We start from the raw sequence: 17,078 nt of genomic DNA, 5'->3' as shown, positions 1-17,078 counted from the left end.
GAAGAGTATTGGGCCCAGTACACTTCTTTGAAGTACTATTAATGTACTCTGGGTTAGAGAGGTGTTTTATGGTATGGTTGGAGTTTGTTTTAGAGATCTCTCAGTAGATTTGTATTACAAACTATTTTTCTGTTTTGTCTTGCTGTGTTACCTGTTTTTGGAAAATTTAGCAAACCTGTTTTCAATTTTTGTGTGTTTCTGTAAAACTGAACACACTCTAAACTTACAGACAGCTAATACTATCTTAAAAATTGTAGTTTTATTACCTTAGAAAATTATGCAGACATAATGAAACTAAAGTACTTCTATCTGTCTAGAAAACATAAGGTACATTGACTGATAAGACAGTTATCATCAACATTTGAGTACTCAAACTTTCAAAACTGAATCTTAATTATGTACTTACTTTTGAGAGAAAAAAAGATATAAATCAAACTGTTGATCTAAGATATTCTTTTTTGCTTCTTTAATTCCCTGGCAAAAGAGAGCCATTAAGTTTTAAAACTAGAGTACACTTTAAGCTGCAGTGTAGAAGTTATTATTGTTGTAATTTTTTTTTTTTTTTTTTTTTTTTTTTTTTTTTTTTTTTTTTTTTTACTGCAGTGTTACATGCTTTTGCATTTTATTTTTCTGACTCAAATGCAATAATAACATAATTATTTCATTGCAACTGGTTTCTGCTCGCATACTTACTCAAATCCACTCTCAAAATCGAAATTTTAATAATCATATCACAGATGGTATGTTAAACATTAATCTTATCTTTTCTTGAGAATTTGGTGTATGTGGTTTTTTGCCCACAAAATTGTAATACTTTCTGGAGACAATCCCTATGCCACTATTTTCGTACGTTTTTCACTTTGTTAGAATTCGATGACATTGCCCCCACAACTAGGTAGCTTTTATTGTTGCAAACCACAAATGATACTCGGGGTCATGTTATGTCACTTCTTCTAAGCAAAGTTGCCATTTTCAAGCAGAATCCTCATTAATCTGCCTTGATGGTCTGTAACAGAATAATATTTGATAGCTGGAAAGCATTTGTGCTCATATTTTTTTGGTGATATTTGTTTTCTTCTTTCCCTCATTCACTTGTTGAAATTGAAAGAAATCTTGTATAAAACTTAATTATTGAATGCAACCATTTTGTGCTAAAGGGATACAACATACTTTTTTACATTATCAAAATTTAAAAGGACCAGATGAAAAATCATGCATGTAAACTTGCTGTTTGATCTGTTGAAAATGTACTAATTGAAATCTGCATTCCAGATTTTTATGACCAAATTTCGGCCACTTCTGTTGAAAGAATCACCAAATTATGCTCTTCTCTGAGCAACTCATGTGGTAAAATTATTAATGAGCTTAAAAATATAGAGAAATGGACAGAAGATGGTGAAACAGTCAGACGGCTTAAAGAAGAACTGGATAATTTACAGAAAGAAAAGCTGGAACTTCAAAATACACACAGGTGCAGCTATATTTCACATATCTGTACTAAAATGTAATTTCCATCGATATTATAACTCATCTTTAAACAGAATCATTTGATTACATAGGTTTTGGACTTATAAATATTACTGCAATCAATATTATAATAATAATGGATATTTTAGTATGGAAAAAGTGGCAATTGTACTTATGCAGCTGTGTAGTTAATTGATTTGGATGCATAGACTATTTCACTAGCTTTCAAGCTAACTAAATTAAATGCATGTGCATGTTGTTTAGTCACTATAGATTTTTTTCCTAAATGTTCTCCATTTAAGAGAGATTTCATCCACTACACGCTTTTTTATCAGTCAGTGGCAAATAGGGTGTGTCCTTTTCTCATATTTGCCAGTTGTAATCAGTGAAATATGACCACTTACAGACCATGTCTTTCTTCCTTTCACCATGTACACAGGAGGGATGAGATGTGGCAACATTGTAATGAATTATCAGATTGCATCTTGCAGTTCAGTTAATATACTTCCTGACGTATGCCCTTGCTGTTTAGAAAACGGCAGTATTGTTATGTACCCTCACCAGTAACGAGATTTAGGTACTGGAAACCCTGCAGATATCAGATAATAAATTCTTTCCTTTTAAACGTTACCCTTGCTCCCAAAACAAGTGTTATCATTCAGTAGGGACTCAGTGTTGTAGGACCCAAAACCTCCTGTTGAACTGCACACCCACAGTTCCAGCCCCATAATGAGGAACTCAAACAGTGGCCTGATGAAACAGTAGACTTATTCTCACCAGCAATCATCCATTTTGCATGTTTGTTGAATGAGGTATACTATTTTCCCGAGAAGCATATGCAATGTTGATGGTGATATGTGTGTATGTGATGCCTTCTCATCAGGGATATGTTGTAGGAATGGCTATTGTTTTATTGTCTGTCTAGATCTGTGTAGTACTACTTTTATATACACATACCAGTCACTGAACTACAGATCATTCCATTTCACTGTACTATTGTAACATGTAGTGACAGTTTTTGAACCTTACGTTCAGGTCTTACAAAGAATAGTAACAACAATATTATGGAAAGTATGGACTACAACTCACCATAAAGATAACACGCTGAGTTGCAGATAACCACAATGGAAAGACTGTTACAAATTGAGCTTTTGGCCAAAGCCTTTTTCAGAAAGGAAAACACGCATTCAAACAAGAATGTGCACCTTACACACACATGACTACTATATCTGTCTGCTCCAGCCAGAGATAATGCTTGTTTATCAGGGTTGCTACAGGTTCTGGAAATCAGGGAATTCCAAACATGTCAGGGAAATCGGAAAAATCTCATTTTTGTCTCAGTAGATGAAATAATTTGTTTACTTGGGTGTCATGCATCATTGCTGACTGGGTGCAGCTGAGTACATGCACAGCTTACCTTTTCCTTCATTCCTACTGCTTCTCCCCTTCCTACCACTCCCCTCAGATTGCTGCCAGCATTTCTTGCAGCTAGTCTAGCTAGCTAACTAGGCAGGGAAGAATAAAGAGTGGTTTGTTTGGATCTGATTCTCAGAGGCTGTAGGTGCAGCAGTCATGTGTGCATGAGTTGTGTTCGAGTGATTGTGTGAATGTGTGTGTGCTCTCATTTTCTGACAAAAGCTATGGCTGAAAATTTAGTTGTGAGAGTGTGATGGTCTTTTCTGCGTGCCTGTGTGTGGCTCAGCACTCATTGGTACGGTGAGATGCTAGCTATTCTCATTATCATTGATTCTCAGAGTATTTGAACAATTTATGTGTTGCATGGATTGATCACCATGGTCTCACTTCATCAACATGCTGTATGTGGCTCATGAATAGCAGGCCACACAAGTGAATTTCTATGATGGGCCAAAACCGGAGGCCATTGCTGTGGGTATCTATAATGGATCGGGCCTGCCGATCTGAAACCATTTGGTTCCCAGTAATCTACAGGATCTAGTCTCACTGATCTTCCCGCAGGGCAGGTCTGTTTGTGTGTGGCGTAATGCAGTGGATTTTCATGGTTCATACATGGGCCAAGGACTGCGGTGCCCCTCAGCGTGCCACAGACTGTGGCAGTGGATTTCAAGAATTGTGACTCTCTCACTGCAAGTACATTGTACAGTGTGGTGTTTTATAGACATTTTATTTGTTCTAGTGCATTTTGGCACTTCAAAAGTAGTTCGTATGTTAAAAAGTATGGATGATAAGAAGAAGAAAATTGTGTCAGTCGCTGGCGGTTTGTATGCTATCTACTCATATATTTCTCGAATGAAAAGTCACACAATACCTGTAAAATAATAGATATAACACAGTGGGTGGTTGTTGTTCTTCTGGTCTTCAGTCCAGAGATGGGTTTGATGCAACTCTCCACACTACTCTATACTGTGCAAGCCTCTTCATCTCCGCATAACTACTGCAACCCACATCCTTCTGAATCTGCTTAGTGTATTCATCCCTAGGTCTTGTTCTAACGATTTTTACCCTCCACGCTTCCCTCCAATACTAAATTGGTGATCCCTTGGTGCTTCAGAATGTGTCCTACCAACCGATCCCTTCTTCTAGTCAAGTTGTGCCACAAATTCCTTTTCTCCCCAATTCTATTCAGTACCTCATCATTAGTTACGTGATCTATCCATCTAATCTTCAGCATTCTTTTGTAGCACCATATTTCAAAAGCTTCTATTTTCTACTTATCTGAACTATTTATTGTCCATGTACACACATGTACACTCCACACAAATACTTTAAAAAAAAAGAGTTCCTGACACTTAAATCTGTACTCGATGTTAACAAATTTCTCTTCTTCAGAAATGCTTTCCTTGTCATTGCCAGTCTACATTTTGTATCTTCTGTGCTTCGACCATCATCAGTTATTTTGCTGCCCAAGTAGCAAAATACATCTTCTACTTTAAGTGTCTCACTTCCTAATCTAATTCCCTCAGCATCACCTGATTTAATTCAGCTGCATTCCATTACCCTCGTTTTGCTTTTTTTTATGTTCATCTTATATCCTCCTTTCAAGATGCTGTCCATTCTGTTAAACTGCTCTTCCAGATTCTTTGCTGTCTCTGACAGAATTACAATGACATCAGCAAACCTCAAAGTTTTTATTTCTTCACCATGGATTTTAATTCCTACTCAAAATTTTTCTTTTGTTTCCTTTACTGCTTGCTCAATATAAGAGATTGAATAACATCGGGGAGAGGCTACAACCCTGTCTCACTCCCTTCCCAATCACTGCTTCCATTTCATGCCTCTTGACTCATTATAACTGCCATCTGGTTTCTGTGCAAATTGTAAATAGCCTTTTGCTCCCGGTATGTGACCCCTACCACCTTCAGAATTTGAAAAAGAGTATTCTAGTCAACATTGTCAAAAGCTTTCTCTAAGTCTACAAATGGTAGAAATGTAGGTTTGCCTTTAAGTAACCTATCTTATAAGATAAGTTGTAGGATCAGTATTGCCTCACGTGTTCCAACATATCTGCGGAATCCAAACTGATCTTCCCCGAGGTCAGCTTCTACCAGTTTTTCCATTCGTCTGTGAAGTATTCGCATTAGTATTTTGCAGCCATGACTTATTAAACTGATAGCTTGATAATTTTCACACCTCTCAACACCTGTTTTCTATGGGATTGGAATAATTATATTCTTCTTGAAGTCTGTGGGTATTTCGACTGTCTCATACATCTTGCTCACCAGATGGTAGGGTTTTGTCATGCCCAAGGCTATGCATAATTGTAATGGAATGTTGTATACTCCTGGGACTTAGGTCTTTCAGTGCTCTGTCAAATTCTTTACGCCGTATCCTATCTCCCATTTCATTTTCATGTGTGTCCTCTTCTATTTTCATAATATTGCCCTCAGGTACATTGCCATTGTATAGATCCTCTATATACTCCTTCCACCTTTCTGCTTACCCTTCTTTGCTTAGAACTGATTTTCCATCTGAACTCTTGATATTCATACAGGTGGTTATCTTTTCCCCAAAGGTGTCTTTAATTTTCCTGTCGGCAGTATCTATCTTACTCCTAGTGATATATGCCTCTACATCCTTACATTTGTCCTCTAACCATCCCTGCTTAGCCGTTTTACACTTCCTGTCGATCTCATTTTTGAGACGTTTGTATTCCTTTACGCCTGCTTCATTTACTGCATTTTTATATTTTCTCCTTTCATCAATTAAATTCAATATCTCTTCCGTTACCCAAGGATTTTTACTAGCTCTCATCTTTTTACCAACTTGATTCTCTGCTGCTTTCACTATTTTATCTCTCAAAGCTACCATTTCTTCTTCTGCTGTATTTCTTTTCCCCATTCTTGTCAATCATTTCCTAATGCTCCCTCTGAAACTCTCTATGACCTCTGGTTTTTTCAGTTTATCCAGGTCCCGTCTCCCACATTTCTGCAGTTTTTTCAGTTTTAATCAACAGTTCATAACCAATAAATTGTGGTCTGAGCCCACACCTGTCCCTGAAAATGTCTTACAATTTAAACCCTGGTTCCTAAATCTCTTTCTTACCATTATATAATCTGAAACCTTCCAGTGTCTCCAGGTCTCTTCCCCATATACAATCTTCTTTCATGATTCTTAAACCAAGTGTAAGCTATGATTAAGTTATGGTCTATGCAAAATTCTGCCAGGCAGCTTCCTCTTGCATTCCTCACCCCCATTCCACATTCACCTACTACTTTTCCCTCTCTTCCTTTTCCTACTATCGAATTCCAGTCCCCCATGACTATTAAATTTTCATCTCCCTTCATTATCTGAATAATTTCTCTTATCCCATCGTACATTTCTTCTGTCTTTTCATCATCTGTTGAGCTAGTTGGCATATAAACTTGTACTACTATGGTAGGCATGGGCTTTGTGTCTATCTTGGCTACAATAATGTGTTCACTAGGCTGTTCATCCTAGCTTACCTGCGCTCCTATTTTCTTGTTCATTACTAGACCTACCCCTGCATTACCCCTATTTGATTTTGTATTTATAATTCTCTATTCACCTGACTAGAAGTCTTGTTCCTCCTGCCACCGAACTTCACTAATTCCCACTATATCTAACTTTAACCTATTCATTTCCCTTTTTAAATTTTCTGATGTATTTGCCCAGTTAAGAGGTATGACATTCCATGCTCTGATCTGTTGAACATCCGTTTTCTTTCTCCTGATAACGATATCCTCCTGAGTAGTCCCCGCCCAGAGATCTGAATGGGGGACTATTTTACCTCCAGAATATTTCCAGCACTGTTAACTGAGACTGACTTAACAGCACAGGAATTTGTGACTAACACTGAACGACAAGTTCACATTACGGAATTTGTGTTACGAAAGTTGCCCCTAACCTAAAAAACAAGAGAAAAACACAATAAATGTAACATAGCAGCATATTATATCTACCACATAATATGTTTATTGTATGTATAAAAGGAAACATGTATTTCAGGCTACTGATGATGCGATGCTTCCCAAATAACAGAAGTGAAATGCATATGGCAATAAACAAAAAGCCTTAATTTAGTTGCGTAGACGGTACAAACATTTTATTGGCAGTCATCTACAATAGTGGTTTACACAATTCTTTCCCACCTTATACACTTCTTTCATGATGCCTAATTTTTTCTGAGGTTATTTCTGAAATCAGTGAAGGTATTTTAAATTTGCCTTGTGACTCAAGGAAATGCGTGTTTTTGTCACCAGGTGTGTTTCGTTTTATTGAAATAAAATAATATCAGTTTTCTTAATGAAAGACACATACCATTTGGCTTGCTTTCTCCCTCTAAAAACAGTTCATTGAAGAAGACGTTGACATTATTACTTAAGATTTTTGCTCACATCAGAATACGCCATCTGCTTGCAATTTTTTTTAGACATTTCCTCATTTGCACTATTGTTTCTTTTACCACAGGTGCAAAAACAGATTGTGTAGGATCTCAAAGCACTCATCCTCTCCTCTGTAGTCAATGTCACCTGCAGGTCTCTCCTATGCTGTTCATCGTAGCTTACCTGCGTTCCTATTTTCTTGTTCATTACTAGACCTACCAATTTTGTATTTATAATTCTCTATTCACCTGACTAGAAGTCTTGTTCCTCCTGCCACTGAACTTCACTAATTCCCACTATATCTAACTTTAACTTATCCATTTTCCTTTTTAAATTTTCTGACGTATTTGCGCAGTATTTTCTAGTATTTTGTAGAGCTGACCTAAGGAACTTCATTTCACATGCTGGTATTTGATTCTATTCTCTCTTATTTATGACACAGGCCTCTAGACAATACATCATGATTGGCAGGAGATAAGTTTTATACATGGTCTGTTTGGCTCTTTGAGGGATTTCCGTGTCCCAGATTAGATTTTGTACTTGATGGAAGAAGCTAGATCCTTTTGTTATTCTGTTTAAGACTTCTAGTTTGGAACTTCCATCGCTTTTCACACATTCAACCTTCTCCCCCTCCAGTATGATGTGACAAGGTGTAGGTTTTCTGCTCATCTTCATTGCCACTGTCTTGTTCTTACTCACAGTTAACTTGATTTTTTTAAATTTTGTGCTCCAGTAATCTAGTCTCCTCTGAACCTCCATTTCCGTCTCTCCCCAAATAGTGATGTCATCAGCAAAAACAAAAGCTTTGAGATCTTCATTTTCTTCTTCCTTGATTTCTTTCATGATTGTGTCCATAAGTGTAATGAAGAGTAAAGGAGAGAGCGAACTGCCTTGCTGAACACCTCTCTTTGTCTTAAACAATTTTGATCTCCCCCCTCCTACTTGTACACTGCTCTCTCAGCTATCATACAGCATCTGGACTTTTTAAATTAATGAATCAGGAACATCATGTTTTCTCAAGCATTCCTATATTTTATCCCTTGGTACACTGTCATATGCTTTTTCCAAATCCGCGAATACTACTATCAAGTCCTTTCCATTTTCCCAGTACTTCTCTATTAACTGACGGAGGGAAAAAATGAGATCTATTGTTCCCCTATTACTTCTGAACCCGTGCTCTTGTTCCTCTAGTTGGTGTTCTAGAATTTTCTGGAATCTTTTTTTCTATGACCTTTTCCGTTATCTTAAGGCAGTGTGATTCCTCAATAGTTGGTGCATTTCTTTCTGCTTACTTTCTTGAACAGTGGTATTATAATTCCTTTTTTCCATTCATCCAGCAATTTGTTTTCTTTCTGTATCACCCCCAGCACCTGGTGTAACCATTGTATTCCATGGATTCCTGCGGCTTTGATCATATCCGCTGTTAGCTCATCTACTCCAGCCACCTTCCCACTTTTCATCTGTTTCAGAGAATTCTCAGTTTCTAACCAGGAGATTGTATCCTGCTCCTCCTTTAATTCAATGGCTTTGGTGTCACCCTCTTGTGCACCTTATCCATTCAGTAAGATTTCAAAATAATTCTTCATCTCTTCTCTGATACCTCCCATGTTTTTGATAATATCTCTATCCTCTGTTTCAGTCACTTTTATGTCTTCTCTATTAGATCTTCTTACTTTTCAATAACCCATATAGCAGTTTTTAGTTCCCTTTGCTATCCTGCTCTAGTTTCTTTGTGAATATTTCCCAACTCTTCTCCTTTTCTTCTTTCACAATTCTCTTTGCTTGGAGTTTCTTTTGTCAGTATTTCTTCTACAGTGTTGTCACCTTGTGTTCATCTTTTGGCACCAGCCTCTGGTTCTGATTTCTTTTTTCAAACTCCATGTTTTTCTTTGCCATATTGCATTTTTTAATAGCGGCTTTTACTCTATCATTCCACCAACTGGTTTCTTTGTCTTTCACTTTATCCTTTGTTTTGCCACATACCTGCACAGCACTGTTAACTATTGATGTTTTAAATAGGTTCCACTCTTCCTCCACACTACCCCTTTCAAATTCTGGAAACTTTTCTTATTTTCTTCTTCTTTCAACTTCCACTCCTTAATTTTAGGCATTCTTTGTACAGCATTCAAACTTTTCAGCTTATAATTTAGATCAGCTACTAGTAACCTGTAGTCACTATCAAAGTGCTCAATTGGTATGACTTTAGTGTCCCTTACTTTTCCTCCAATTAATTTGTCCGTTAATAAATAGTCTATAGATTTGCTATCACAGCCATATCTAGTAATCGTATGGCTATCTTGTTTCTTGAAGAATGTATTCTTCACCAAAAGATGATTCCTTATGCACAGATTTAGAATTTCTTTACCCTCAACATTTTGTCTTCCGTATCCAAAAGGGCCCATCACCTCCTCATATCCATTTCTATCCATTCCGAGCTGAGCTTTCAGATCCCCAATTATCATAATGTTATCTTTTCGTACTTGGTCTTCCAGTTCTTCTAGGAATTTCGTTTTTTCTTCCTCACTGCACCCTTGCTGAGGTGTGTACACTTGGAGTATACTAAAACTATTCTTTCCCAAGTTCACTGTTGCTCTAATTATCCTTTCACTTAAAAAGCTCACATCTGTAACTGAGCCATTGTCTTTGTGAAACACAAACTACACTCCATTTTTTACATCTTTATTGTGACCCTGCCAGTATAATTTGTACCCACGTCTCAGCAATTTAGAGTTTTTTACCTTCCACTTGGTCTCACTCAATCTAAGGATATGAATCTTTCTCCTCTCCATCATGTCTAAAATCTCTTCAGTCTTTCCTGTCAAGGTTATTACATTTAATGTTCCCACTCTCAATTTGTTTTTGTCTTTTTGTTTGGTTCTAGTTTTCTGTTCTTGTTTAGTGTATCTTCTTGCATTCCTTGGTTTTTCTTCAGGCTGTGAAGAGCTGTCATTCATTCTATGGTACAAGAAATGCTGTCTACATTAGGTATTTTTAATCTGAGGCTCATTCTTTGATTGAAAGCAATAACAACTTTTTCTCATCTGCTGGCTTGCTAAGCCTAACGCATCTGAGGATTTTCTTTCAGGGTTTACTCCCTCAGCCTTTGAAGATCTCTCTTCACCACAGGGCACTGGTTCCACTCCTCATTTGCCCTTAGGAGGGAAAGAGTGCCTCCACCAGCTGCTCCATACCAAAGATGTTCTTCTCCACTGTAGCTCCTGTTAAGGACTTTGCCATATCCCTGGCAAGGGTTGATAATGGTAAGGAAAAGGGAGAGGTTTAGGATAAGATAGGATAGGAGACAGGGTGATGATAGGTCATTGTGGGACACACTTCGTCTCTGGATCCAGAGCATGCAAACCTCCTCACCCGCACGGATAGTGCTACATTAAGGTAGTGTCCCCTGAGGAGGTAACTTACAAATTTTGTCATGGAAAAATGTTAAAACTTGTCTGGAAATCAGGAAAATATCAGGGAATTTCACTTGGGGAAACTTGTGGCAACCCTGGTTTATATATGACAGGTGCTTGTGTATGTGAATGTGTGTGTGTTTTCTCTATTCTGAAGAAGGCTTGCCCAAAACCTCAATGTGTAACAGTCTGCAGCTCAATGTGTCAGCTTTATGGTGATCAGCAATCTATACTTTCCATAATATTGCTGATATTTCAACCTGGACTTTCTGTTGTTTGATTTTACAAAAAGCAGTTTCTGGTATGAAATGCTTAGTAGTTTAATAATGATCCACTAGAGCTGCTTTTTTATATTTTATTTACTGTTACCAGTTTCAAATGAGGCTTCATTCTTAAGCAGTATGTTACAAGATCTTAAATGTTATTTTTCAAGTATGATCTATGTTTGCTTTTCACAATTGCACATCGTGAAACAAAAGTGTGACGTGTAGTCAAATGAAAAGCAAACACCTGCCGCAATGGAACCGTGGAATGGTGCCATTTCAAATAATCACCACACGTATTAAGAGATTTGTCACACTGGGAGACAAAAGTTAGTTTGTTTGTTTTTTAGTTCGTTACATATTCCATAGGTCTTTTAAATGATTCTTTTATCGTAATGACATGGAACGAGTCAGTTTACAGGATACGTATATGATTAGAGCTAACATTAATAAACACATTGTCATATTATTCCTACTCGTGCAACTACACTTATAAACAAGTGGTTTTTTATTTTATTTATTTATTTTTTTTAAATCCTGTTTCATAGAATGCGGTCAACCACTGGACAGCTTTGCGATTGCACCCAATGTTGCACTTTCTTGTGTTACTGAAACTGAAGTCTTTCTTCAGGTCACCAAAGATGTGAAAACCATACAATGAAAGAGCCAGGCTGTACAGAGGATATTGCAGTGTTTTCCAAGTTTCCCAACCAAATTGCTGAAGCATAGTCTTCATGCAGTTGGCAGTGTGGTGGTGGGCATTACTGTACAATAGGATGATATCATCTGACAGTGTCTGACAGAGTGAGGGCAAACAGCAAAGCCAACAATGAGAACATCCCACATCCCACATCTCCCATGTCAAAGAAATCCAAAGCTGTTCACACAAGTTCTGGTAAGGTCGTGATGGCCTCCTTCTTCAACTGTTCATTGAGCTCCGTGAGTATGGAACTACAGTTGATGTACAGCACTGAGAAGACACTTTGCACAAAATGCAATGTGCCATAAGTTGAAAATGTCCGGGAATGCTGTAGGACAGAATCATCCTGTTACATGACAATGCCTACCCACAAACTGTCAAAGGCTGTGCTTCAGCGATTTGTTTGGGAAATGCTGCAACATCCTCCTTGCTGCCCAGACCTTTCACTGTGTGATTTTTTACATCTTTGTTGACCTGAAGAAAACGTGTGGATGGTGGCTTCAGTCAGACAAGGAAATGAAGGAGTGGGTGCAGTTGTGGGTCTGTTAGGGATCGAACCTTTCTGCAAAACAGGAATTGAGCATCTCATCTCCCAGTGGGATAAATGTCTTAACAAGTGTCGTGATTACTTTTGAATGGTACCATCCCGTGGTCCCATTGTGGTGGGTGCTAAGTTTTCATTTGACTGCCCCTTATACATCATATTTGAAAAATAGATTATAAGATCTTACGACATACTGCTTGAGAGTGAGCAATCACTGAAAATTGGTAACAGTAAATAAAATATAAAATACCAGCTCCTGTGGATCATTATTACATTAATATGGATTTCATGCACAAGAAATATTCCAAACAATTTAATGCCATTAAGAGAAAAGATGATTTCTGTTAAGGAAAGAAATGAATGTAGCTCTAGCATACATGAAAGAAACTGGTGCATGAATTTTGCTTGAAAATAATGACGATGATGATGATGATGTCCAGGCTTGTAATTTCAGAGTTATAGTACATGTAGGTTCCCTTTAGAGAATTAGGAGGAGGACTACTCTATCAAAAGAGGCAAAAAATTCTTAATTCTGGATTTAAGAGAGATGAAAGTTTTAGGAAATTTTAGGAGTATAGAATGTCTATTATAAATTGTTTGTTTCCATTCTCTTCCTTTCTTTCTTTTTTAACAGAATGAGATATGGCATATCTGTTCTTTCAAACATCACCTGTTTACTATTTATTATTATTGTTTATTAACTCATTCATTTGTACAAGCTATGGATATAACAACAGTTTATGTAGCAAGTTATTACTAAATTAACTGTGTTCTCAAGAACCCAGTGAACTTCTCTGCATGTGTTCAGTATAATTGTCTTCTGCAATCCCCAAAGGATGCAGTTTTCGGCCCTTTAGCCTTTGCACAGTTTGTTTTGGAACAACACGAGTGTCCGAAGTTACCAAAGGAATGATGTGTGCTGACTCCTGTTTGCACAAGGCTTTTACCTCATCTACCAGGTCCCTGTATTTGGCATCTTTTCATTGCAGGTAGTTCAGAAATTACGGCTGTGGGATGCACCGATGACAGTAAGGAATGTGATGTGCTCAGCTTTGTTAATAACAGTTATGTCAGGCCTGTTAAAATGGTTTGTTTTATCTACAATTATACTGCGGTTTGCAATGGTACCATATCGATTCAGTTAATTAGTCCCATCCTAAATAGGAATAAGCTTTACTTGACCGTAAGGCGTTGCGCTGAAATGGTATTGATGGTATGCAGTAACTGCTAGCTAATTACCTTTACACTATATACTTAATAACAAGATGGTGCAAGCAAGTTAGCATACATGAAATAATTTATTATAATTTTAATCTGATTATAGTAGAAGTTGCTAATTGTACTGATAATTGCTTCTGAACTCTGAGATGACCGAAGGTTGAACACAAATACAAGAAACTTAATACATGTTAACCCACTCGCGTTTACACTCACAAATGGTGTTAACATGTAAAACACATCAGAATAAAAAAATATTTACTTATTAAATGTTGAGTTATTATAAATACAATTAATCTGCATTTCACTGATGGCAAAATGTCCACTATAGTGGATAGCTTTTGGTATGAAAAACATTTATTTTTATAAATGAAAGTTTGCAGTTGTTCACTTTACAGTAATTATGTGAAAAATAATGTTTAACTGAACATGATGCTAAACGTTTAATCATGCTAAATAAAACCTCAGTTTCTCACACACCAATGAAAGTAGCATTTCCACTAGAATCTGTTCACCACAGTCTCTCTACTGATTAATAGTGAATTTAGCCTGTACCTTTTGATGTCAGCTGTGTTATACCTTTCACAGCAATTGGCAATTTTAGTACAGCAAGATGTTTCATCATTAATATAAATATGCTGCACTAGTTGATTAAAGAATATATCAAATTCAGCTTGTAACCCCCCCCCCCCCTTTTTTTCTGTTGAACATGGAATAGGATTAGGATGCACTCACTACTTATGTAATGAAACACGAGACCAGTTATGATGAATGAAAAGGTAATTATTGAAATAAAAAAACACCACACTTGAGGGAATTGGCTTCACAAAATGAAAACTTAATTTCGCAATATAGCTCACTGAAAATGTGGCCACAAATTGCACAACACATGTAATAAAAATACTTAAGTCTATAGTTACTTCAGTGAGCAGTTTATATTGCCTCTGTTGTAAATGTTATGTAAATTCCCACAGCCTTTTGTCAAGTAAATAGTTGGCTCCTTGTAACAGCTTGTAATCCGTAGAAGTGACTGTTTCCATTGTATAAATAGCCAGCCACCACCCATAATATGTGTTGTGATGCCCTTTTCAGAGTTGCAAAAGCTGGCTTTTAAACATTTCTAGAAACAGACCCAACACATCTTGTCATGATGGTGTACAACTGCTAAATAATTGTTAATTCCAAACGTAGCATTTGTCCATGTCTTCTCACAAACTATCAGAAAGACGAGATTGCATGTTCTTTGTCGGACCGTAATTCTATTAACTGATGTAATAGCTGTTTCCCTACAACTGTTACTCCCTAATTAATTACATGCATATTTCGATAATGCCATTTAATTGGTTGTTTTATATGTGACATAATTTAAGTGTTACATATCTTAATCATTAAAAATATTATTTAAAACACAATAGAGTATGCAGTTAATTATTCACAGTCCTTGGCACTAGATGGTTGCTCCTTACAACACAGTATTGGCACAATTGAGCACTTCATTAATTCTCACTACTGCCACTAGATGTTGTAAGCTTTCACACAATTAGTAGGCATACTGGCTGCTTCATCATGACAACTGTGCATGCTCCTGGTACATGTAGCCAACACGCAAAACAAAAATTGATTTTAACAAATTTTGATTTTGGAATCGATGGTAATGTGTGTATTTTTACAGGTTCCAGATATTTTAGAGTTTTCGTTTTCCATAACAGTGGTGAGAGACTGTACCTTCAGTATGGAAGAAAGTCTTTCATTAATTACTACTGCTGTCCCGACTTGTGGGGGTTATTTTGGTGACCTAATGCCTTTTCAGATATTCATTGGGTGCTGAGGCTTCACATACTGATGTAATGTGTGATGTGTGCTCTTTTAGTTTATACTTGAAATGACATGATCTTGTATCACTGTCAGAAATTCCTGTTTCTACATGCAAACCTGCATTAACCAGTGGTCTGATGCGTGCAAATTAACATTATTCTGACTCATGTAAATTGAATGTTTTCAGTGCAGTTCTTTTCTAATCCAACCTATCATATTGACAATATAATGAAACTGGATGGATAAAAAAATCTACTCTCCAAACAGTAGCAGGAGAACACACACACAAAAAGGTTTAACGTGCACAAACTTTTGGAACCAATGGCTCCTTCTTCCAGTGGAAGAGTTAAAGGGGAAGGAAGTGGGGTGAAGGAAAAGAGCTGGAGAGGTTTAGGAAAAGGGGTACAGTTCGGAAAAGTCATCCAGAACCCCAAGTGTGGGGAGACATTAACAGACAGCATGAGAAGGAAAGATTGATTGTTGGGGAGTGCACTGGACGAGATTTGAAAACCTGAAAGCTTAAAGGTGGAAGACAGGATAATATGCCAGACAAAGATTACTATTTAAACATTGTACATGAGCTAATAAGAGTGAAGAGCTAAGTGCGTTGGATGCATCAGAGGTGGGAGGGGGAGGTGAAAAATAGATAGGTGAGAAAATGAAAGACATGACGTAGAAAACTAAAATGGAGTGAAGAAAGGAGTAGTTGTTGTGAAGATATACTGAGACAGAAGGAATTAACGAAAATTAAGGCCAGGTGGGTGGTGGTAACCAAGGATTTGTTGTAGGGCTAGTTCCCACCTGTGTGGAGCTCTGAGGAATTGGTGGCTAGGGGGAGAATCAATATGCCACGTGTGGTGAAACAGGCACCAAGGTCATGACTGTCATATTGTAGAGCATGCTTTGTCTGTGCCAAATTACATGCTTATGTTCTGAAACACAATTCTACTGCTTAAAGGAGGTGAATCTGTGTTTCTTTTTAGGTTTATATTTTAATGTCATAAATATACATAGGATGATTTAACATATAGCCATTGCTGCTTCTGATGGCAAATCCGTATCTAATTGAACTGACTATTGATGAAAGTGGATTGATTACTTAGCAGAACTGTAAGTGGCTCAATCTATTCCCTTGAAATATGCATCTCTTGACTATAATTTCCTCTGTTATTATCATTTTGTTGTTGCCTTTGAGTTGTCGATGTGTCTTTCAGTGCTTCATCATGGATGAGAGAGTACTGATGATTGAACTGTTTATCTTATAAATCTGCAGAACTTTGATAAAGAAAGTATGTAGAATGGAATCAGATGCATTTTTGCAATCAATTTGGGCTGTAGAATGATACTTTTTTAATATGCTGCTTGCTCTAGTATGACAGAGTCTAGATTGTTCTTTACAACCTTTATAGATTTCTTCATGCAGCTTGTCTCTTGTTTGTCAATTCTTCGATTTGCATTAAGTGTCTGTACCTCAGTTTGCTTATACATGATGCGAACACTGTATACTGTGCATAAGCATGTGATAGGGTAGTATAGGGACGTGTCTATTTTGTTTCTGTATGTTATATCCTGTGTTAGGTATTTTGGTATAATATCTTGATGTGAGTGTGCGCATGCACACATGTGCTTAGATGTTTTCTTGTGTTCTTTATTCTGGTAATACATTTCACAAATTTTCTATATCACTAATGAGATGTATTTTCCATGGTGCTTTGTAGTCTGAATGAATACTGTGTGTTCATATACTAGCATCATCTTTTGACGTACTGATCTCGCTACTGAAATGCCTGCTGCATAGATATATATCTGAGCTTCATCAGAACTATATGCATTTTGTGA

General features: G+C 37.1%; 1 protein-coding gene across 1 annotated transcript in view; it reads left to right on the top strand.

Annotated features, from left to right (window-relative positions):
- The window catches only part of LOC124775796 (A-kinase anchor protein 9-like), a 517,018-nt gene that overhangs the window by 200,983 nt on the left and 298,957 nt on the right, over positions 1-17,078 (top strand). Inside the window, exon 15 of the mRNA XM_047250627.1 lies at positions 1,273-1,471. Within this exon, the coding sequence (XP_047106583.1) occupies positions 1,273-1,471 (199 nt within the window). The remainder of the gene's footprint in view (positions 1-1,272; positions 1,472-17,078) is intronic.

Source organism: Schistocerca piceifrons, chromosome 2 (genome assembly GCF_021461385.2).
Source record: "Schistocerca piceifrons isolate TAMUIC-IGC-003096 chromosome 2, iqSchPice1.1, whole genome shotgun sequence".
NCBI lineage: Eukaryota > Metazoa > Arthropoda > Insecta > Orthoptera > Acrididae > Schistocerca > Schistocerca piceifrons.
Note: the sequence above shows the minus strand (reverse complement) of the source record. Positions and strands in the feature narration are given on the sequence as shown.